We start from the raw sequence: 25,595 nt of genomic DNA on the forward strand, positions 1-25,595 counted from the left end.
AAAAATTATAGTAAAGCAAACTGTTGTCACTGAAAAAATTTCTTATCCCTGGGAATATATCCACAAGCCCCAAGTTGAGACACAATACTTTCGAAGGTTATGTAAAGCCTGTCCTATGTTTTACCTGTTTTTACCTAAAGATTACCCCAATATCCAATGGTGAGCTGTGCATCCTGTGGATGAGTGCATACAGAGGAGTAGAAATAGCCAAGCACTGGGTCGTGAGTAGTCGTAGTCCTTAGACATACAGACTTGTCACGGGAATAGTGGCTTTAAAAACCATTTGGTTATATTACAGTTAACATCAGCCTTCAATGATATGCACTGAGGCATTAATTAGATTAATCTAGATTTTTTTTAAAAAACGGCACAGGCTTTCCCCGATATCAATTTAATTAGTACGTTCAATCTTAGCCCTTTGACAACCTTTTAACGAAACACTGATTATTAGAAAATTTATCTGATTTGGAGAAGAGTCTTGTCTCTGTGATTAGGATATTCATGAGCAACAAAATGGTCATTAAGCTAAAATCAGATCGTAGCTGAAGATCTGGAAAATCCACAGGTTAGAAAAATCATTCGTGAACGAATGAGAATTGAGTGTAATACCAATACGTTCATCATTTCAAGTGGATTTCTGGAAAGCATGTAGTTCTCTTCTAGTCATCCTGAAGCTGTAAATGCTCATTGAACTTGACCCTCACACTGACAGTATCCCAACAGAAGTTAAAATTAACTGCACAACTGAGTAATTCAATGAGATCGTTTTATGGTCTCTCAAAGTTTCATTTGACAATATAACCAAAAGGAAATAAAACTTTGCACAGTTAACTAGGAAACATAGGATTTATCAGGTAGTCGTTCTGAGAGTATCAATCTAAAATGAATATTTTTATAAGAATGAGTCAGCAATATTGTTTAGCAGAATTGGAACTGAAGAATAAGATTGTTAATAAGTAATCATTTGTAAAGTTTTTAAAATGAATATGTATTTCTTTAGAACTTAAAAAAAAACTTTATTTAAAAAATATAATACCAGGGACCAGCCCGGTGGTGTAGTGGTTAAGTTCATGTGATCTGCTTCGGCAGCAGCCCAGGGTTCACAGGTTCAGATCCTGGGTGCAGACCTACACGGCACTCATCAAACCATGCTGTGGCGGCATCCCACAGGCAAAAAAAATAGAGGAGAGGAGCCGGCCCCATGGCTGAGTGGTTAAGTTCGCACGCTCCACTTCGGCAGCCCAGAGTTTCACCGGTTCGAATCCCAGACATGGACATGGCACCATTCATTAGATCATGTTAAGGCAGCATCCCACATGCCACAACTAGAAGGACCCACAACTAAAATATACAACTATGTACTGGGGGAACTTGGGGAGAAAAACAGAAAAAAATAAAAGAGAATTGGCACAGATGTTAGCTCAGTGACAATCTTCCTCAAGCAAAAAGAGGAAGATGGGCAACAGATGTTAGCTCAGGGCCAATCTTCCTCACACACACACACACACACACACAAAAATATATATATATGTATGTATGTATGTATAATACCATGTACCTACACTGTCCAGCATGTTAGCCATTAGTTGAATGTGGTTACTGACCACTTGAAATGTGGCTAGTCCAAATTGAGATGTGCTATAAGTGTAAGATGCACACTGGATTTCAAAGACTGGGTACATAAAAAAGAATGCAAACTACCTCATTAATGATTTTATATTAATTACATGTGGTATTAGTTTGCTAGGACTGCCATAACAAAGAGCCAGCGACTAGACAGCTTGAGCAACAGAAATTTATTTTCTCACAATTCTGGAAGCTAGAAATCTGAGGTCAAGGTGTCAGCATGGTTGATTTCTTCTGAGGCCTCTCTAACTGGCTTGTAGATGGCCGTCTTCTCTTGTGTCGTCACATGGTCTTCCCTCTGTGTGTGCCTGTGTCCAAATTGCCTCTCCTTGTAAGGATACCAGTCATACTGGAGTAAGGTCTACCCTAATAGTGCCCTCATTTTAGCTTAATGACCTCTTTAAAGACCCTATCTCCAAATGCAGCCCCATTCTGAGGTATGGGGGTTAGGACTTTCAATAAACGAATTTTGGGCAGATACAACTCAGCCCATAAACACATGTCAAAATGATAATATTTTGGATATATTTTGTTAAATAAAACATTATTAAAATGCATTTCGCTTGTTTTGTTTTACTTTTTTTTCATGTGGCTACAGAAATGTGGCTTGCATTATATTTCTATTGGATAGGACTGTATTTTATATCTTTGGAATGTTAAAATGCTGTATCATCACCTGTTGAAGGAGTAAGAAAAAGGCATAGTTTTAAATAAATTTCTCACTTTCGACTTAATATCAGTTTTCGTACTCAGTCTTACGGAGGTATTGCTAGTGAGCAAAAGCAGTGAGATGATGTATAAAGAGCATGATATGTACGCAAGGAAAATTAGGTCAGAGTCCTGTTTGGATCTTACTGTCTTTATGATCTCGGGCACATCCTTTCCCCTCTCTGTGCTTTCATTTCTTCTCTCTAAAAAGGAGAGAATAATAATGGCTGACATTTATTCAGTGTTTGCTCTGTGCCAGGCACTGTTCTGAATTTCTACGCTAGTGGTGTTTAATGCACACAACAACCCTTTGAAGGGTAATAATGATGATAGGTACAAGTAGTACTCTATTTGACAGAAAATTGAAAAGATCAGTTAACCTGCCCAAGGTCCCAGAGTCAGTAAGCAATAGAACGAAGTGGTCTAACGCCATCACATCCTTTATTTCCTCCTGTGCTTCTGTCTCATGAGATTGTTCTCAGGACCAACCGAGATGGTATACGTGAACTCATTTAAAAATTATTGACTATTAATTGTTTTCTTTGTCCTTTTTCCTAGAAATATTACAGATAAAGCTGTTGTTTTTCTCTTTTGACCAAGAAATCTATATATCTTCCTTGACTGCCTGGTAATTTCAGAGCTAAGAGACTGTATCTGGGTTTTTGATGCATTATTGAATGACAGAATCTTCAGAAGCATTCTCGGAAGTCATCAGTTCTAGCCCCTCGTCTCACTCATCAGAGCTCTGTCATTTTCCAGCATGCCTAGAAGACTTTGCTTGAATTCTTGTAGTGAAAGGGTGCTCCCTAGTCACGTGACATTTCTGAATAGCCGTGACTGCTTGCACAGTAAGCTTAAATGCACCTTCCTTTTCTTAGGGTCACAGAATGTTAGAGCTGAAAGGGCCTCTGGAGATTAAATCAGGGGTCATGATACTCAGGTACGTACTGAAGGACCTGATACATTTGGTATCATAAACCCACACATGTTTATTGGCAAGATTGTAGTCCAATTTCTTTCTCTGCTTTAGAAAACATTCTCAAAGAAAGGGAGTCTGCAAGGGACCTTTTGAATTTTTTTTAAACCTAAGCTCATATTTATGAATTTTGTAAAGCTCAGATGTCATTTAAGTCACTTATGTCATTTATATCATTTATCTCAAGTAATGAAAATGGTTTACTTCTACTGAGCACTCAATGAATGTCAGGCACTGTGCTAAGTGCCTTTTCCACGTTATCTCATTTGGTCTCTATACCTGCCCTGCCCTGTAAAATGGATAAGGTGCTAATCTTACCCCTTTGTACGGCACAGAAATTAAGGCCTTGGGGGGCTGAATAACTTCTTAACTTTAACTTCACTAAAGTCACAAAGCTAATTGGCGACAGAGCCAAGATATAAATGTAGGTTATCTGATTCCGTAGTTCATACTCCTAATTGCTATTCTAAATAATCACTCAAACTGAAGTGGATTGGGTGTTTAGATAATCCATCTGAGTCAGGTGGATTTTTTTTTTAACTTGTATTGCAGAAATGCTGCAAATGTGTGTTTGATCCAAGTATTTTCCTTATAGTTTCCTTGATTTGAGAATTCTCCTACAGACTTGATATATTATTCATAGTAATATGGAAAATATAACTAAATATACCAAGAGTTTTATTGAAATGGTAGGAATTACCATCTGGATAATTTCTTTTATTTATTTTAATTCCTTTGTCATTTGAATCACATATACCACCTTGATGCTATGTGAAGCTATCTTTCTATGCTACCTTAAGCCATGTGTGTTCACTTTTTTTTTTTTTTGAGGAAGACTGGCCCTGAGCTAACATCTGTGCCCATCTTCCTCTATTTTATATGTGGGACACCTGCCACAGTGTGGCTTGATAAGCGGTGCATAGGTCCGTGCCCAGGATCCAAACTGGGGAACCCCGGGCCACTGAAGCAGAACACCTGAACTTAACTGCTGCGCCATGAGGCCAGCCCCGTGTGTTCACTTTTGAGTATCATGCACTTTCTATTTTATGCGTATTCTCAAATATTTTATAAGTGATTGAAGAATATTGCTAGAAATTTCATTGAATTATATGAATAATGTTGTCACGTCTCTTTTTGATTCATTTGGCCACCAACGTAGTAGGAAATTTTGTGATGAGAATTTCAAAGTGGTTTTACTCTTTAATTCAGAAATCATTATGTCTATTTTAATTTGAAAGTGTTTATATGGACTGAGTAGACATAAACAATTGGCAGAGAGAATATCATAGTACTCACTAATAATAACATTTCTAGGAATTTTGAAGCCATGTTCAGGAAAAAGGGAAATTTAGGGGAAATTATGAATACATATGTTTCCTTAGCAGTATTTACCCCTCTAATCTAAAGTTCCTGTGTTGCTCTGTAAAGGGACATCTTGATCTGCTCATAAGAATCGTTGTTTGGAATTGTAAACTCATCAGTGTTTGTTAGTGGCTACAGTCTGGTTTCTGCCCCTGAACTACTTTAACAAGAGTCTGCGGGAAGGAAGTTTTTAAGAGATCACATCAACTTTTCCTCTTACACTTCAAATAATATTTATAAGTTTTATTAACTCAGCCCTCAGTACAATCTCCTATATACAAATTTTAAAATAATACAGAATTTTTTCTAATAATAATTGCACTTTTTAATTAAATGTACCTTAGAATAGTTTTAATTTTTATATAAAGGCAGCCATACATTGCTGATCTTTAAGTAATCTTCCCTCTCTTAGTTTTTACCACTTCATGAGATGTAGAAAAAATGTAATAGCTGGAGCAAACTTCAGGATTACGGTGACACAAAGAAAGCTTTGTTTTCTATATATTGCATACTCCATATTGTTAAGGAGGCAATACGCACACACAGTTTCATAAGAGGGGTGGAGAGAAGCAACAAAAGAAAATAAACTCCAGATTCAATGGTTATTACTTCTGGCATTTAGGTCTTTGTCCAATCAATCTTATTTTCAATATCAGTAGTTTCAGTATCTTCAGTATAATTTATTTTCATCATCTTCATAACTTTCTGTTTTCTGCAAACTGAAAGTTTTCCCAAATTGAGACAAACTACATTTTAGTTTATTTCTTAATTGAGAATGAGTATTTACAAACACAAATGTTCTGGTTTTGGCATCTTTGAAAGTAGCTTTCCAACTGAGGCATGTACATGCTTCTGTTTGGTGACCCAGACAGATCTGGTCCAGTGCTACAACCAGAAATGTTCTACCTGGGGCCGGCCCGGTGGCACAGCAGTTAAGTTCGCACGTTCCACTTCTCGGCGGCCCGGTGTTCGCCAGTTCGGATGGCGGGTGAGGACTTGGCATCACTTGGCACGCCATGCTGTGGTAGGCGTCCCACATATAAAGTAAAGGAAGATGGGCACAATGTTAGCTCAGGGCCAGGCCTCCTCAGCAAAAAGAGGAGGACTGGCAGTAGTTAGCTCAGGGTTAATCTTCCTGAAAAAAAAATTAAAAAAAAAAAAAGAAATGTTTTGCCTTTGAATATTGGAAACAAGAGATTTGCAACAGCTCAACCTGGCAGATTTCCTCTGATTTTACTTTCATCTCTCCTGTTAACAGAGATGAACCTAAATTTCCTAAAATGGCTTTTAGATTTTTTATCTGGATCATCTAGTAAGGCCGTTGGGCCCTGGAATGTCTAACAAAGGGGTACTCACTAATTCAAGTGTAGGGATGGCTGAAAAAGTTATCTTGAGGCCTTTGGGGAATTCTGCAGTTGAATCCAGATGGCAGCTTTATCAACTAGAGTGTTCAGTGGACCTTGGAGAAATTTCAAACCCTTGACTGTAGCTACTTCTCTACAGTCTTTATCATTTTTTTCTACGCTCTTGATAGAAGTAATGATTCCACCCAGAGTTGTAACATTGTGTTTTTAATCCATTGCTTTCTTTTCTTTTGTTTTTTACTAAGAAGTGTTTGCGTGTAAATCAAGTGATATTGTATTGACATTGAACCTTTAAGGATTATCTACCTCATAATATAAAGAAGAAGTAAATTAAAGCCACTGCATCCCCATGCTGTTATTTTATTGTCTAGTGTATCTGTTATGACCTCCCAGGCTTTTTTCATAATAGTTGAATTTTATTGCCCCTGTTTTCTCTGGGACTTTATTAACTTTACTGTAATGCATTTATACTCATCTATGTAAATATTTTGAAGAACAAAACAACTGACAGATTTTATTTTATAACATTTATGATTCTTTCTTCCATATTTTTGTCCATCTTTCAATATTTATAACAAGACCCAGTTTTTTATTGCACAGACCTTATAACCTATTAATATTTGATTCTAAATGGATGACCTTTAAGAATATCTTCTAAACAAATAGTATGACAGATATAATGATTTAAAGTTTCCCTGCAGTTATGCCTTGTTAGATACTAAAAGTGGAATTCCTAAAGTAGAGATTACTCTTGTGAGCTTGGCCATTCTTTCCCCTAATCTTCAGGTATTATCTCTTACAAATTAAACCAACTGGGTTTTTTTCTTGTGATTGTAGTATTTGATTGCATGGGTATGTAAACATTCGTGATGTCACTGATGTTGCAGAATTAGCAGCAACAAAGGAATCACTCTGAATCAAAGAAGAGCCTTCATCACGATCAACATTATGAAGAATTGTTTTATGTCTATAAGATATTTCCCACAGGACTATATTTGGTCAACCTAGTAGCATTTGGAAATACGTTTTGTTTCACAGTATTTGTAGGTCACTTTTGCTGATGGGGTGAGCATCAACCCCACCCTAACCAAGAATAGAGAGGAAGTAATATTGTATAGTAGATAAGAGGGTGGATTCTACAATCAGAATACCTGTATTGAATTCTCACTCTACCACTTATTAACTAAGTGACTTTAAGCAAGAGAGTTGACTTCTCTGTGACTCAGGCTCTTTATCTATAAAATGGAAACAATAATAATGTCTACTTCATAAAGTTGTTGTAGGATTAAATTGGTTAATATGGATAAATCAGTTTGAAAACTACCTGAAATTTAAGTGTTTTTAGTGATATTTTTTTTTCATCATAGCTTTCAATGTAGAAATGTTGCCATATGGTGGAAGTTGGTCTACTAATTATGTTGAAGAAAAAAATAAAAATGTAGCCCATTAACTAGTATATGTAGTAATATACTAAGAAAACATCAGTGTAGTAATGGTATTCCCTAAGAATTAGTTGAGCATCATTTTAGTTCTATGACTTTCTCCTTTTTGTCGAGATTAACTGTGGATCTGCCACCAAGCATTATGATCCCTGCCTTCAAGAAACTTTCATTTTGCCTAGGGAAATGGACATTTATATACCTAACTAAGATACAAGACAAAGGATGAGACTACTGAACCGAACATTCAGATGTGAGGAGAAGAGGATGTTGTATTTTAGCAGGAGCATTCAAAGGTGTGTTACATTCACACTAACCATGAAAGATGAACAGGTGGAGTTGGAAGGAAAAAATTTTAGTCTGAGAATCCACACCAAGACACATTATAATTAAAATGTCAAAAAGCAGCAAGAGAAAAACAACTAGTCACATACAAGGGAACCCCCATAAAGCTATCGGCTGATTTTTCAGCAGAAACTTTACAGGCCAGAAGGGAGTGGCATGATATATTCAAAGTGCTGAAAGGAAAAAACTTAGAACCAAGAATACTCTACCCAGCAAAATTGAAGGAGAGAGAGAGTTTCCCAGACAATCAAAAGCTTAAGCAGTTCGTTACCACTAAAATAGCCTCACAAAAAATGTTAAAGGTACTTCAAAAGGCCATGACTAGAAATAAGAAAATATTTAAAAGAAAAAAGTTCACTGGTAAAGGCAACTATATGGTAAAGGTAGTGGATCAACCACTTATAAAACTAATATGAACATTAAAAGACAAAGGTAGTAAAATTAACCGTAACTATGATAAGTAAAGGGATACACAAAATAAAAAGACGTAAAAATATGACATCAAAAACATAAACCATGGGAGGGGTGAGTAAAAATGTACAGCTTTTAGAATGCATTTCAACTGAAGTGACTTTCAACTTAAATAAACTACTATATATGTATATTGTTATAGATGAACCTTATGGTAATTATAAACCAAAAATTTATAATAGATACACAAAAAATAAAGAGAAAAGAACCCAAACACAACACTAAAGAAAGTCATCAAACCACAAAGGAAGAGAGCAAGAAAAGAAGAAAGGAACAGAGAACTACAAAAACAACCAGAAAGCAATTAATAAAATGGCAATAAGTACATACCTGTGAATAATTACTTTAAATGTAAATGTACTAAATTCTTCAATCAAAAGACATAGGGTGGCTGAATGGATTAAAAAAATAAGACCCATCTATATGCTGCCTATAAGAAACTCACTTCAGATCTAAAGACACACCCAGACTGAAAGTGAAGTGATGGAAAAACATATTCCATGCAAAAAGAAACAAAAAGAAAGCTGGGTTAGCAATATTTAATCAGACAAAACAGACTTTAAAACAAAAACTGTAATGAATGACAAGACAAAGAAGGGCATTACATAATGAGAAAGAGATCAATCCAACAAGAGGGTATAACATTTGTAAATATTTATGCACCCAACACAGGAGCACCTAAATATATAAAGCAAATATTAATAGACATAAAGGGAGAATTTGACAGTAATGCAATAATAGTTGGGGACTTTAATACCCTCCCTCCCCCTTACATTAAAGGATAGATCATCCAGACAGAAAATCAAGGAAACATCAGCCTTGAACAACACATTAGACCAGATGGACTTAATAGATACATACAGAACATTCCATCCAAAAACTGCAGAATACACATTCTTTTCAAGTGTACACGGCACTTTCTCAAGGATAGATCTTGAAATCTATCCTTATGTTAGACCACAAAACAGCTCTCAATAAATTTAAGAAAATTGAAATCATATCAAACATCTTTTCTAACCACAATGAAACTAGAAATCAATTACAAAAAGAAAACTAGAAAAAACACAAATATGTGGAGACTTAACAACTTGTTACTAGGCAACCATTGGGTTAAAGAAGAAATCAAAGAGGAAATAAAAAAATACCTTGACACAAATCAAAACAGAAACACAATATTCCAAAATCTATGGGATGCAGCAAGAGCAGTTCTAAGAGGGAAGTTCATAGCAATACAGGCCTACCTCAAGAAATGAGAAAAATTTCAAGTATGCAATCTATCTTTACACCTAAACAAACAAGAAAAAGAAGAACAAATACTGCCCAAATTTAGTAGAGGGAGGAAATAATAAAGATCACAGTGGGAATAATTGAAATAGAGACTAAAAAAAGAATAGAAAAGATCAATGAAACTTAGTGCTGGCTCTTTGGAAAGATAAACAGATTGATAAACCTTCAGCAGACTCATCAAGAAAAAAAGAGAGGACTCATATAAGTAAAATCAGAAATGAAAGAGAAGTTACAACTGACACCACAGAAATACAAAAAATCATAAGAGACTACTGCAAACAATTATATGTCAACAAATTGGACAACTTAGAAGAAATGAATAAATTCCTAGATACACACAACCTTCAAAGACTGAATCATGAAGAAATAGAAAATCTGAAAATATACCAATTACTAGGAATGAAGTTGAATCAGTAATTTTAAAACACCTAAAAAACAAAAGTCCAGGACCAAATGGCCTCACAGGTGAATTCTACCAAACATTCAAAGAAGAACTAATACTTATCCTTCTCAAATTATTCCAAAAATTTGAAGAAGAAGAAACACTTCTAAACTCATTTCATGAGGCCAGCATTACTCTGATACCAAAACCAGACAGACACCACAAAAAAAGAAAATTACAGGCTAATGTCCCTGATGAAGATAGACGCAAAAATCCTCAATAAAATATTAGCAAACTAAATTCAACAATACATTAAAAGAATTGTACACCGTGATCAAGTGGGATTTCTCCTGTGGATGCAAGAATGATTCAACATCCACAAGCCAATCAATGCGATACATCACATTAACAAAACAACAATAGAAATCATATGATCATCTCAGTAGATGCAGAAAGAGCATTTGACAAAATTTTTTGTCAAATTTGTTTATGATAAAACATCTGTTTATGATAAAAACCCACCCAATAAAGTGGGTATGGAGGGAACGTACCTCAAGATAATAAAGTCCATATATGACAAACCTACAGCTAACATCATACTTAATGGTGAAAGATGAAAGATTTTCCTCTAAGATCAGGAACAAGGATGCCTGCTTTCGCCACTTTTATTCACCATAGTATTGGAAGTTCTAGCCACAGCAATTAGATAAGAAAAAGAAATAAAAGGGATCCAAATTGGAAAGGAAGAAGTAAAACTGTCACTATTTGCAGATGACATGATATTATAAATAGAAAACCCTAAAGACTTCACCAAAAAACTATTAGAACTAATAAATGAATTAAGTAAATTTGCAGGATATGAAATTAATATACAGAAATTGATTGCATTTCTATACATGAATAACAAGCTATCAGAAAGAGAAATTTAAAAAACAACCCCATTTACAATTGCATCCAAAAGAATAAAATACCTAGGAATAAATTTAACCAAGGAGGTGAAAGACTCGTACTCTGAAAACTATAAGATATTGATGAAAGAAATTAAAGATGACACAAATAAATGGAAAGATATACTGTGCTCATGGATTGAAAGAATTAATATTGTTAAAATGGCCATACTACCCAAAGCTATCTATAGATTCAATGCAATCCCTATCAAAATAAGAGTAGCATTTTTCACAGAGCTAGAACAAAGAATCCTAAATTTGTGTGGAACCACAGAAGACCCTGAATAGCCAAAGCAATCGTGAGAAAGAAGAACAAAGCTGGAGATATGCTACCTGATTTCAAACTATTCTACAAAGCTATAGTAATCGAAACAGTATAGTCCTGGTGTGAAAACAGACACATAGGGCAATGGAACAGAATAAAGGGCCCAGAAATAAACCCATGTTTAAATGTTTTCTTAATCTATGGCAAAGGAGACAAGAAAATACAGTGGGAAACGACACCTCTTCAATAAATGGTGCTGGGAAAACTGAACAGCTACATGCAAAAGAATGAAACTGGACCACTATCTTACACTGTAGATCAAAATAAATTCAAAATGGATTAAAGACTTGAATGTAAGACCTGAAACCATAAAACTCCTACAAGAAAACATAGGCAGTATGCTCTTTCACAGTGGTGTTAGTAATATTTATTTGAACCTATCTCCTCAGGTAAGGGCAACAAAAGAGTAAATAAACAAATAGAACTACATCAAACTAAAAAGCTTTTTCACAGTGAAGGAAACCATCAACAAAATGAAAAGGTAACCTATGGAATGGGAGAAGATGTTTGCCAATCATATATCTGATAAGGGGCTAATATCAAAATTATATAAAAACATACAACTTCATGTCAAAAAAATAAACCCAAATTAAAAAATGGGCAGAGGGCCTGAATAGATATTTTTCCAAAGAAGACATACAGATGGCCAACAGGCACATGGGAGGATGCTCAGCATCACTAATCATCAGGGAAATGCAAATCAAAACTACGATGAGATATCGCCACACCAGTAAAAATGGCAAAATGACAAAAAATAACAAGTGTTGGCGAGGATGTGGAGAAAATGGAATCCTTGTGCACTGTCAGTGGGAATGTAAATTGGTGCAGCCAGTATGGAAAACAGTTTGGAGTTTCCTCAAAAAATTAAAAATAGAACTACCATATGATCCAGTAATTCCACTTCTGGGTGGAATCTGAAGGAAACGAAAACACTAATTGGAAAAATATGTGCACCCCTGTATTCATTTCAGCGTTATTTACAATAGCCAATATATGGAAACAACCTAAGTGTCCATCAATAGATGAATGGATAAAGAAGATGTGATACATAGATATATACCACATATCATTCAGCCCTAAGAAAAGAATGAAATCTTATCATTTGTGACAACATGGACGAGCCTAAAGGATATTATGCTAAGTGGAATTGGAAAGACAGAGAAAGACAATTACCATATGACTTCACTTCTACGTGGAATCTAAAACTCAAAAAAACAAATAAAACAAAACAGAAACAGACTCATAGATACAGAAAACAAACCGGTAATTGCCAGAGCAGAGGGGTTTGGGAGTGGGTGAAATAAGTGAAGGGGATTAAGAGGTACAGACTTATAGTTATAAAATAAATAAGTCATGGGGATGTAGTATACAGCATAGAAAATATAGTCAATAATATTGTACTAACTCTGTATGGTGACAGATGGTAACTAGACTTTTGGTGATCATTTCATAAGGTGTATAAATATTCAATCACTATAATGTACATCTGAAACGAATATGATATTGCATGTCAAGTATACTTCAATAAAAAAAGTTTTAAGCTAGGAGAACATCATGAATATCTAAGCATTTTATTCATTTGGACTCTTTAGGGTATAGGTAACAAAAATTAAATTCAACCTGACTTAACTTTAAAAAAATAACAAAATAGTGTACTGGCTGATATAACTGCACAATTCAGAGGTAGATAGTTCTGTTACAGCCAGTGCGAGGCCCTCAAATGATGTCTTCAAATATCTGCCTCCCTCCACGTCTCAACTATACTGTTCTCTGGCTTCATTTGCAGGCAGTTTCGACCCCTCTTCATTCTGAAGAAGGCTTGTCTTCAGACTTCTTCTTAAAAAGCTTTCATTCCAGCTGAAAGGAAGTTTCTCCTTCCTAATAGTTCCGGCAAATGTGCTGTGGTTGGCTTTGCTTGGTCACATGCCATCTCTGTCATCACAGAGGCCAGACTGGATGGGCATATAGAGTAGCTCAGCCCGACAGAGCAGTCTCATCTAACCACCAGGACTGAGAGTGGGGGAGAAGAGGCTTCCCAAGTTTATATTTGGTCTACCAACGGAGGAGGGATAGCAAGACCCTGTGATGGAATAGAGAGAATGACAATGGATTATTTTGGACTCATCTCTCTCCCTCAGAAAATGCTTTGAAGTGAAGATAAATCGTTAGAGCAGGACCAGTGTAACTCCCCATCACAGCCCTTCCTCATCTCCTCTGAATTCATACAGCACCTATACACTCCACCAAGCCATGTAACACTGAATCACATACTGCTTTATAATCTATAGTGAGGCTGTGTGTTAGTCAGGGTTCTCCAGAGAAACAGAACCAATAGGGGTGTGTGTGTGTATGGTTTTTATAAAGAATTCACTCACATAATTATTAAGGCAGGCAAGTCCCAAATCTGCAGGGTAGCTGGCAGGCTGGAGACCAGGAGAACTGTCGTTCCAGTTTGAATCCAAAGGCAGCCTGCCATAGAACCAGAAAGAGCTCATGTTGCAAATGAAGTCTGAAGGCAGTCTGCTGGAGAATTCCCTCTTGCTAGGGGAGGCCAGTCTTTTTTATCTATTTGTGCCTTCAACTGATTAGATACGGCCCACCCACAATATAGAGGGCAATCCACTTTACAGTAGTCTCCCCTTTTCTGCTGGGTATACATTCCAATACCCACAGTGGATGCCTGAAACCAAGGATAGTACCAAATCCTATACAGCCACGTGCCACATAACAACCTTTCAGTCAACGACAGACCACATATACAACAGTGGTCCCATAAAATTAGAGCCATATAGCCTAGGTGTGTAGTGGGCTATACTATTTAGGTTTGTGTAAATACACTCTATGATGTTTGAACACCACCACAATTCTCAGAACATATCCCCATTCTTAAGCAACACATGACTATATATACTGTTTTTTCCTGTACATACCTGCCTATAATAAAGTTTAACTTATAAATTAGGCACAGTAAAAGATTAACAATGATACAGTCATACCTCAGAGATATTGCAGGTTAGGCTCCAGACCACCGCCATAAAGGGAATATTGCAATAAAGCAAGTCAAACAGATTTTTTTGTTTCCCAATGCATATAAAATTTATGTTTACAATATACTGTAGTCTATTAAGTGTGCAATAGCATTGTCTAAAAAAACCCAGTCTATATACCTTAATTAAAAATACTTTATTGCTAAGAAATGTTAACCATCATCTGAGCCTTCAGCAAGTCGTAATCTTTTTACTGGTGGAGGGTCTTGTAAAAAATGCAATATCTGTGAAGTGCAATAAAGTGAAGTAACTAATAATAAAATAAAACAATTAATACACTGTAATAAAAGTAGATCTTAGCAACCTCAGCATACGATTTTTTTCTTTCCTTACTAAGTCAAGAACTTTCACCTCTCCACTTAAAGGAGGCTTCTCCTTTATGACTTTCTGGCTTCTCTTTGGCATATCCGAATTGCCAGCGACACCACTCTTGCGCTTTGGGACCATTATTAAGTAAAATAAGGGTTACTTGAGCACAAGCACTGCGATACTGTGACAGTCAATCTGATAACCTACAGCTACGAAGCGACTAACGGGCAGGGAGCACATACAGCGTGGATGCGCTGGACAAAAGGATGATGCACATCCGGACGAGAGGGAGCGGGACAGCACGAGATTTCACCATGCTACTCAGAACAGCACTCAATTTAAAACTTATGACTGTTTATTTCTGAATTTTCCATTTAACATTTTCGGACCATGGTTGACCGTGAGTGACTGAAACTGCGGAAATCGAAACCGCGGATAAGGGGGGACAACTGTACTCAAAGTCCACCGATTTAAATCTTAATCTCTTCCGAGAACACACTCACAGAAGCACCAGAATGATGTTTGTGCCAAATATCTGGGTACTCCAGGGCTCAGCTAAGTTGACACATAAAATTAACCATCACAGATTGTTTTTACGTTTAGCCTCAATTTTATCTGTTTCCATTTTCTGGAGATTTTTCTCTTTGGAAATATTTCAGTTCCTGTTTTGCTATTTTAAAGAAATGTCATGATTTTTTTTTCACTAAAAAGGAACTTTGTATCAGTTGATTCTAATCTCAGTTATTTTTAGGAAAAGGGTTTTCTTTATAGCAAAGCTAAATTTTAAGCAAACACAGATATCTTTCCCAATAGTCAATACTTGAAAAATAATTTTGGCCCATTCAAAATTACTAATATTATCTAAAACCAAAAATGGTGGTGAGGGGAGTGGTTATTTTTAAAGGAACCATTTACATTGTTCTGTTTAGACCGTTTAATGTTTGTATGAAAAGTTGTTGTTTTATAGTAAGCAAACTCAGTTTATGAAGATTGAAATTCCCAAGAAGAAATATTCATAGTTTTAGAAAGAATTCCTAGTAAGATTGTTTAAATAGCAATGTTCAATAATGTGTTTAAAATATTTGATATGGGAATCTTTTCTTATCTGTTATATAAAGTAATACGGGCCTTTAGGTAGATTTAAAGTTAGATTGGAATTTTATAACTTCTAGGAGGACCTCAGGACAGAGTACGTAAGTTTTCTGATTTCTCTAAGAATTTTCCTATCCACACTTCTTTTTGCTAGTTGCAGATAAAAGCAAGTGTTTCAGTACATCCTAAATGCAAATGCAATGACTGTCAGTTATATGAAGGAAGTCCTCCCATCCCTTATTCCTCCAAGTCCTAGTTATTCCTTGCTGTCACCATCCGAGTTATTTATTAGACTTATACATACACTGGCATCGACACGGGCATACGCTCTGTGAGGTAGCTATTGGGCTGAATGGGAGTTGAAAAAAAGATACAATGCTACATCAGAATTAAGATAGGCCTGTTGTTGTTTTTAAGCAAGTATCTTTAAAATCCTGAGGGTTTTTTTATGACTGTTTAACTCTGCATTAATTTTACATAGTTTTGTAATGTTTATTTTGATGCTATTTAGAGGTGAAAATAGACTAAAAGCTATAATAACAGAGAATAAAAAGGTAATAACAAGTAAAGGAGAAAAGTCAAGGAAGAATAAAAATGAAAAGGACATAAGCAGATGAAGCAGAGTCCTGCCTGCTAACTTAGGGTTCCCCACTGGCCAACCTGGGTCAGACTGGGCTCAGCCTTTCCTCCTATATGATGGGTGTTTCTTGGAGATTGGAGATGCAAATCGATGCCCCCATTGCTTCCCAGCATTTTGACTACAATCATGGCCTGAATCTGTAGACACCCTCAGACAGAGTCACCAATATCTTTATACCAGTTGAAATGCAATCTGAATGCCACAGTTATTGATCCTGCCCAGGCGAAGAAGAGGCTCTACGTGGAGAACTCAGTTCTAGGAATCCGAGAGATCAGACTGTATAGCATCATCCCAGCTACCTGGAGCTCAGTCTCGGGTTTCTTCTGAAACAGAAACTCAATCCCTCAGGAAATGGCCTGGGTTGGTTTTCTTCTTCATTTGTTCCACAATCTTTATGAAGCTCCTGCCGTATGTAGGGCACCTTGCTAAGCACTGGAGATAAAATCATGAACATGTTTCCTCAGTTCTGGTCTTTGAAATCACATCCAACCTAAGGAGACTTAAGGTCCATGTCGAGCGTTGCCATCTGTGAGACTCCCCTGAAGCCCGCCGTCCTTGGGCTCATGGGCATATCCGTTGACTCACTGACTTATCTCTCACCGTGTTCTCCCTGCCAGAGGATAGGCTCACAAGCAAGGCGTGTGTTTCAGACTTCCTCTGTATCTCTCATAGTCCACCCGAGACACTAAACAAATATTTGTTGAATTCATTAATGAAAGACCTCTCGCGAAGCACCAGACTACAGCCTAGATGACCCTCAAAGGCTTTCTGGAGCTTGTTTCTCCCAGCTTTTTACAAGTTTGGTTGCCTGTCTTTCCAGCTTCTGCAAATTGGAAGTGAATGACTGGGAGTGGAGAAAGGTTTTCAGTGAAACATTCTCCGTAATGTGGGGCTGGACAATTCAAAGCTACAGTGCCATGGTAACAGTATTTTCATAATGACGACCTGACTCACTAGGAAGAAGTTAAATAATATTTTTTACTCTTCGTTTAAGGTAGTGGAGAATTGCATAACAATAATAAGATGCTTCAAAAGGGGTGAACATTGGTTATCTGGAAAGATGACGTGTCAATCTATAGATTATCATCCAGTGCTCTCCATTGGTGAGAAGAGACGCAGCAACACCATTAGTTCTATACTATGTTTATGTACACATTATTGCCAGGGTACTGTGGACATCTATTATTCCACTTTTAAAGAGCCACAGTCACCAGCTTTATTTAGGTGGTTTCGATGGTCCTCAAAGAAGCCTATGACATATTAAATAAGAGATGTAAGGAAAGGAAAGGAAAGAGACAAAAACAAAACATAGGAAAAGCAGACATCCCAGTCAAGTCCAGAGCTTGTATAATGGGTGGTTTAAGATATGGTTGGAATTACTTCTGATTCAACTGTTTCGTTCCCTCACCTGTTAAAGTATTGTCTTTAAAATCTTGTAAAATAGCCTGTTTCTTGAATACTGTGCAAATAGTTTCGTAAGAAAGTTCTATTAATTTTTTAAACAATTTCACATTTGCAGTGCTGAGTTGTTATTTTTTGATTGCTTAATTTGCATTAGATTTCTCAAAAGCTATTTAGAAAAAAAATTGCAATAGGAAGGCCTGTCCATTGTATCTTTTCAGAAGAAAGCTGGTTTTCACAATATTCTTCACATTTTGTAAACAGCATCAATGAATCTGCACATAAAAGGTTAAATGTTTGCAGACCACTCTTTTCTGCCTCGAAGATCAGAGACAAATTACTATTTTTATTTTACACTCCCTTGATGAGGATAATGATAAACAGCTGTCACTTCAGTGCTTAGCCTGCAAAGAATCCTGTTGCAATCCTATAATTTAAACAAAGAAAAAATACATAGTCATACACAGTATACATGCAGACGAGAGCACGATAGAGAATTTGGTTAGAAGTGGGCTTAGAGAGAAGGGAGCGTTTGTGCTCTGCAATTTCTCAGTTAAAAGAAAAATTCCGTCTATGTACATTTTTCCCATCCATCTTAGACATATTAGAAGGGGCAATTACTGCCTTATTTCTTTCTAAAATCAGAAAAGAAATTAAATTTGCGTTCTGAATTCTGTAACACCCCATCATGTCCATGGTATAATCAGAATAGTTAAGATTTGCAATGCGAACACATGTCTAATAGTATTTCCAAAAGCTGAAGAGAATTTCAAATTGTTTTACTGGTTATTCTGGAACACTTCTCTCTTTTTTTTAAATGTTGAGAATTAAACCGTTCGGTGTTCTTCATACACTCTGACACCTTGCTTATTAATTACATCTGGTTTCAAAAGTGAAAGTCAGTATCTTTTGCATAGTCTGATATGCAAAAAGTAAAGCAAGGCTAAATGTTAAGAATAGTGTGAAGTGGGAAAAATCAGTGTTTCTAGGGGCCAGCCCCGTGACGTGGTGGTCGGGTTCAGCGTGCTGCACTTCGGCAGCGGGGGGTTACGGATTCAGATCTGGGCTCGCACCTACGTCACTCGTCAGCCATGCTGAGGTGACCCACATATAAAGTGGAGGAAGATTGGCACGGATGTTAGCTCAGGGCTAATCTTCCTCAAGCAAAAAAAAAAAAAAAAAAAAGGAGGATTGGCAACAGATGTTAGCTCAGGGTGAATCTTCCTCAGCAAAAAAATCAAATCAGTGTTTCTATATGAAAGCATAGATGGTGATATAATTTTCCTAGTATTTCATATTCCTAGAGTTTCTTTTAATAAATACTATTTATTCTGCTTTTCTCTTTTGGCTCAACCATTAATTTTTTACAAATATCAGTACTTCAATGACATCTTTTTCCTAGAAACCCTTTTTACTTTATTTTATCTGTGAAACTGACTTCATATATTATGGATGTTTCATTGTTTCATAATACCTCTTGATTTTTTTATACCTAAGGAAAAAAAGAAATTGTTTTAATATTGAATTCTTCTTACATTTACTGAACAAATTTCAGCTCTCAGAGCCTCAGCATACTCTTCTGTGGGGTGACAATAACAATGGTACCCACCTCCTAAGGTTGTGGTGTGGATCTTGTAGGTAAGGTACTTAGCACAGTACCTAGAACACTGTAGGTGCTCAGTAAATGTTTCTAGGAGAGGTAGTATGTAGATGCTGAAATGCTATCACCCCCTACTGTTAAATACAATAGCAAAATCCCAGTATATTTCAGATCAGAGAGACAAACTGAATTGTGTTGTATCTATTATGGAGGTTTATGTTGCTTTATACAAAAGATGTTTTCCTCTCAAAGCTGTAGGTCATCCGTTCTCATTTATATACCTAATTTCAAAATCATTTTATCATCTTGACCATTATCAAATAGTAGTGGATTCTAATTCATCACCTTGGAGTTTCTCTGGTCTCCAATTTCTCTAACGAGCAGGCATTCTTGGAGACCCTGAAATGCACTGGGACAGCTTCCTTCATTTAGGTAAACACTCGTGTAGTGTTAACTGCTCCTCCTTCTCCTCATTCTCCAGTGCAACAGGCTCTGTTCTAGGTGCTGAGAAGGGAGAGAGAAACAAGGCCCTGGAGCCTAAGAGGAGGAGAAGCATAAAACTAGGCTGGGTATTAAATAACAAAAGTGAGTACAAGACACAGATGAAGAACAGACGTGGGAGGGATAGAGAGTCGGAGGGCCACTGGAAGCTTGTCTAGAAGAGCTGATGGCGGAAGGGGCTTTGAAAGATGAAAGGTCTTCACAGGTGGGAGGAGAGGCTTCCAGGCAACCGGACCAGCTTGCAGAAAACATGGAGGTGTTTCCATAATGTGTGCTGAGATCAAGCAGCTCTCTCACTCTTATTCGGAAAGAAAAGAAAGAAACTAGCATTTATGGAGTGCCCATGAGGCCCTTGGCTAGGTCATTTCATATATCTTATTCAGCTTCCCTAAGTTTTCCAGGGAAGTGTGTCCCCATTTTAAAGATGGAGAAGCTGAGTCTCAGTTACATCAAGCAACTGAAGTGTGGCCATGCAGCCAGTACATGACAGACCTGAATTTGAACCTAAAGTTTTCGCTTTCAACTACAATACTCTTAAAACATCACAGTAACCACTGATTCTTAGAATTTGGGCTCAGCGTGGAGTACATTCACAGTGGTTTCTAATGCTCTGCAAAGAAGTTCGGGAACAGGTCTGATTTTTTCATTACCGCAGCTGACCGTCCTTCCGTCACCTGACCACTTTATGGTCTTAGCTTTTTTCCTATTTATCCCAGGTCCTACGGTGCTTATATCACAAATTAATAATAAAAATAAAGAACAACACAAGACTTGATTTAATTCTTTCTTTCAGTGACCAAAGACCATTTAAAAGGAAATGGTGTAAGAACAACTGTCATTTTTGGCACTTCCAATCCTCTCCCCTGCTTTAGTAGCAGTAAGATGCCTCAAAAATGTCCTCCAGCTGTCACCCTGAAGCATGGGGTCATACTCTCAGGACTGGAAAATGACTGCTGTCTTTTAGAGTGAGCACATATTTCAACATTTTTTTAACACGTTGGATGTTTCTGAGCAAGAGAAACCTATATAAATGATTAGAAGCAATTTCTATCTTTGTTGTTGATTTTGTGGCCTACAGATATGCCTTTCACACATGCATATTGATTCAGAGGAGAAGCTTGTCATTTACAGATCCATTTAAGCTTGTTAGCTCAGTGCCTTGCCTAGAACTGATTGCATGATTGAGAACCTGGCAGATCAAAGTAGGTACATTTCCAAAGAAAAGTACTTCATGTCCACATTGGAAGCAATAAATTATTTCCTTTTTTTTTTTTTTTTGCATTCATAATTAAATCTTTCCAAATGCTAGAAAGTAGCCAGACCACTAACAATATTTGTATCATGTTCTGGGGCTTAGATGGTTCAACCTGACTTGAAATGGAGACCATTTGTTCTAAATTGATTTCAATGCCAAGCCAATAGGTCAGCCCTTAATGATGAAGATGCCATTCCAGCCCAGCCTCTTGTGGATAAGCCAAAATTAATTAACTCAAGTCCCATAGTATAGAAAACAGATGCTTCTCTCATGTTGCACAAATAAATTCTTTGTGTATAGATGTGTTCTGTTTTATTCAAAGAATAACAAGTTGGAAGTTAAAATTGTAGGTTTTTCGCAATGGAGCCAGCCTTTGGTAGTGATGACAGAAGCATGCATTTACATAACAAATTCCAGCAAGTGCATGGAGAAATGAATTATCCTCTAGATCTCTTATTTTGGCTTCAGGCCAGGCCTGGGAGATTTAGTTTTAAGTCTGGGCTGATCCAAATGCTGATCCATTCCAGAACAGACCTAGGAGTTCCGGAACAACAACAAGGTTATTTCTAAGGTCTGGAATCCCTGGAGACACCTCCCAGAGGTTTACATCTGCAGCCTATGTTTGGATTCAGTTCTCTGGCCAGCTTGCAAATGGCTTAAGATTAGATTGTTCTCTGGAGGTATGTTGTTAAGTGCACTGTTTATCTGGATAGTCATCTCAACATTCATTCAGAATTAGAATACTTGCTTTTCCTAGATTGTGGCAGGTGAAAAGTAGAATAATAACCGCATGCTTCTGATCTCTTTTCAGAATTAACGGATGTGCAATGAGATAAAGATTTTACCATCTAGTAGTGTAACGCCAAATACAGTAAATGGAAGTTGGTCATCTGATGATGTATGGTGTTTTTTTTCTTCTGAACGAATGTGAAATAATCCATGTTTTCGTTCCTTTCTGTCAGACTGAAAGTGATGAGAATGGCCAAGCAGAAAACTTTTCGATGGACCCGCAACTGGAGAGGCAAGTGGAGACCATTCGCAACCTCGTAGACTCCTACATGTCTATTATCAACAAATGTATCCGAGATCTAATTCCAAAAACGATAATGCACCTTATGATCAATAATGTAAGTGATTGTAAACTGTCTCATTTTAACTTCTAACCCATCCTAGTGTGGAAATTGCTCCCATTTTCTTGAGTTTCTTTGTGTTATTTTCTGGAGGGCTGAGATACCTATTACCCAGGTTCATCATTTTCCATTACAAGTGGTCAGTGACTGACCAGTGAAAGAAAATTTAGGAGAGAAAACATAAAACTTCGAGCTATGGTAATGTGGTATTCCCTGTTGGCTGTTTCCTTTAGAAGGGTGTGAATTTGCTTACATTAAAGTAAAGCAAAAATACCATAGCTATGGTCAGGGTAGAAATTAGTTGCAAAAACAGCAATAAAACCAGATGCTCTGGCTCCTAGACTTTAAGATTGAAGGCGAAAGATAGTGATTCTCTTCTACACACACATACACACATGCGTGGGAACACACACACATATATGTTATATGTTAATGTGACTTTTCACTTCTAAAACTACAGAATGCTATTTTAGCCTGGGAAAGGACTTTTTGCCCTGTTTCCTTGGATACAAAGTCAGCCAAGTTTCCTTTTCTAAGGCAAGGATGATATAGCCACAAACCTCAAAATGTCCTGCTGGACTAGCCATCGACTGATCTACATCCTATAGAATCTCTTCCTCCTCAAGGTTATTTTTATAGTAGTCAGGCTATGATACTTCAATCACGTGGGAGATTTGGTTCTTTTGGTGGCTACTTTATTAAAGTACAAATTACCACAAGTTATTTGTGAAATTATCTTTTAGATAAGATAGGTTATAATGCGGTGTTTTATAGCAGGCTTTTCTGAGACTTGAAAAGCTTTATTCCTAGTTATCTTCTAAGGACACCTTCTTACTTAAATCAATGATCTATTATGAGCATTTGCTTGGGACAAATAAAGATTACATGGCAAAGTACTGAAAAGAGCCCCACCTAGAAGTCGGGAGGAAGCTGGATGTTAAACCTGGTTCTGCAACAGACTGTTGACCCTAAGGCAAGTCACTTAACTTCTTTGCATCTATTTCCTCCATATGTAGAATGCTAATCATAGAAAAAGTACCTGGCTTAAGGATTTGTTCCAGAAAATAGTATATGTGGAAGGAATATAAAAAATATAATTGTAAGAAACTAATATGGCTACTTATCTAAGAACTCTAAATAGCCTTTATCTGTAACTCAAGATTCCTTTCAAAATTGTATTTCTAAATATGAAAATCCATTTGTTCTTCATGATCTACACCTTCCTTGACTGTAAGAAGCCCCCAGCACTCTGTGAAGAGTCGTGTTTTTAACTAAGTCTATTTTCCTGCACATTTCGTGTATTCAGACAAGGTCAGTAGGATGCTTTGACATAGCAGCAGCAGGTAAGCACAATATTGGAAATTTGGAAACCATGAATTGTATTCTTCTGCTTGGTCAATGGCCTGCTGTGTGACCTGAAGCAAATCATTTGGCCCCTCTGAGCTGAAGTCAGTCACTTCTGAAACGGCAGGAAGAACACTGAGCTGCCTCACAGAAATGTCAGAGAACATAATTAATGGGACTATATGCCATTTTGAAAAATATAAAGTACTAAATAAATAGTCTGTGTATTTTTAAAATTACCCTCTTAACTTTACTTAAATGAGTTCAGGTTGTTTTGCCGTGGTATATCCAGGCACTTGCTTATTTAAACATTCTCCTGATTAAGCATCATTTATCTTTCACTGCTTTACCGAGAGTCATTAGTGCTGCCATCAGTTCAAACGCTGCTCTGCTCTGCACAGCGTTAAATCATCAGCACAGGAAGTCGCGCTTCCTGTCTATAGCTGTGAGGCGTAGCTTGACACAAATTAGTTAAAAGGAAAAAAAAAGACCCTATTGCAAATCTATCCTACTTTCACCTTCTCAAGAAAAACATCCACACATCCACAAAGAAACGCCCGGGGTGAGCGCCCTCAGTCCTCTGGGTGTGCCTGCTTGCTTTCACGGTGACATGGCTGACCCCCCCCACCACACACACACACACGGTGCTCCCCACGGAGGCGAGGCTCTGCGAGCTGTCTTGAGAGACCGAGTCATGAGGAAGGAGACTTAGTTAGGTCAAAGCTTGAAGCACAGACTTAATAGGAATACGGAGAAAGCAAAAACATCCTGTAAGGCTGGATTCTTATGAAATTACGGTTGCCTTTGTTTGAAATTTAACTGTTCATATCTACCAGAAAATAGTTTTCCATATCTAGGATGATAGCATTTCTTTGCGTATTATGTTATCTTCTTTTTTACTATATATGTAAAAAATACAGTTTTTATATATAACATATATATTTTAAAATTATGTATATAATTATGTATGCATATGTAAAAATAGAAATCTCTTTTTTTAAACATACTCATATTCTCGTGGCATCTTAACGTACAGGGCGTCAGAGCCCTTTCTGTGCTTTCTGAAGCACCCCATCGAGTTCAAGGAACAGAGACACGACTGCACGGCTGTGTCGTGCCTGTGTGCTGATTTTTAGGTGCTTTACAGTGAAGAGATCTTCAAGCGAGGGAATTAATCATCAAATCACAACCAGAAAACGAATACTTTGACTCCTCATTCTAAATTCCATCCACTTAACCCTGCTGCTTTTATCAATGGCTTTGGGTGAAAAAGCTAGTTGTTCCTCCAGAACCGATAAATGCCTCACACGGGGTCCTCAGTTTGTGGACCATCACTGTGGAAAGCCGTGCTGCGGCCTCTCCTCTTTGATATGGGAAAACGGCGACTCTGCCGTCTGAAAAAGAATATGTTTCAGCCAACCTTCATAAAGTTCAGAATTCGGTGGGTAGTTTCCTTTGAAAGTTTACATTAAGTGTTCTGCCACTCAAGCCTCCATATGGAATTGTTTAAGAAGTTTAAAGCCAGCAATAAATGCCTTGCCTCAGACATACTGTAAGCCTTTGTCTATTGAAATGCAGCAGCTGTTTCATTGCTTAAACATACCAGGTAACAGCGGCACAAAGAAATAGCAAGTTTATGACAGGCAGTCGTTCTGGCCGGGCTACAGTCAAAGAGCAGAGTTTTGTCCAGGACTTGAAAGTTAACACACACATGACACCCCATGGCAAGCACATTTTGATGGCTGCTTCTCTGTAGCTCACCCCCCCAGAAGCTCTCCATCAGAGAATCGAGAAAGTGGATCCAGCTTTATTCTAAAAGTGTGCCACTCACTTTGTTCCTCGTATTCAAACAAACCCAGATAATACAAAATAGAATGTAAAGTTTTTATGAAACTTTTTAAGAACCAAATATGAAACCCAGAGGCATTTCACACTTGGCGTGTGGCTGCAGCCTGAACCCCTGGACCCCTGGAGATCCACAGGCACTCTCCTTGCCCATTGGCGCTTTGGTGGAAAATTAGTAACATGTGCCCTCGTTTCAAAA

At 37.2% G+C, this 25,595-nt stretch overlaps 1 protein-coding gene across 29 annotated transcripts in view; it reads left to right on the plus strand.

Annotated features, from left to right (window-relative positions):
* The window catches only part of DNM3 (dynamin 3), a 565,868-nt gene that overhangs the window by 507,263 nt on the left and 33,010 nt on the right, over positions 1 to 25,595 (plus strand). For 26 of the 29 annotated variants that reach the window (XR_011532051.1, XR_011532053.1, XR_011532052.1 and 23 more), the window contains one exon: positions 22,040 to 22,204. Coding sequence is in view for 24 of the 29 variants with exons in the window: in XM_070591081.1 (XP_070447182.1) it covers positions 22,040 to 22,204 (165 nt within the window). In the remaining 5 variants the exon portion in view is untranslated. Of the gene's footprint in view, positions 1 to 13,018; positions 14,583 to 22,039; positions 22,205 to 25,595 lie in introns of those variants that run through there. The other 3 variants (XM_070591090.1, XM_070591091.1, XR_011532054.1) reach the window with 2 other exon arrangements.

The sequence above is a fragment of the Equus przewalskii genome, chromosome 23 (genome assembly GCF_037783145.1).
Source record: "Equus przewalskii isolate Varuska chromosome 23, EquPr2, whole genome shotgun sequence".
NCBI classification, from domain to species: Eukaryota; Metazoa; Chordata; class Mammalia; order Perissodactyla; family Equidae; genus Equus; species Equus przewalskii.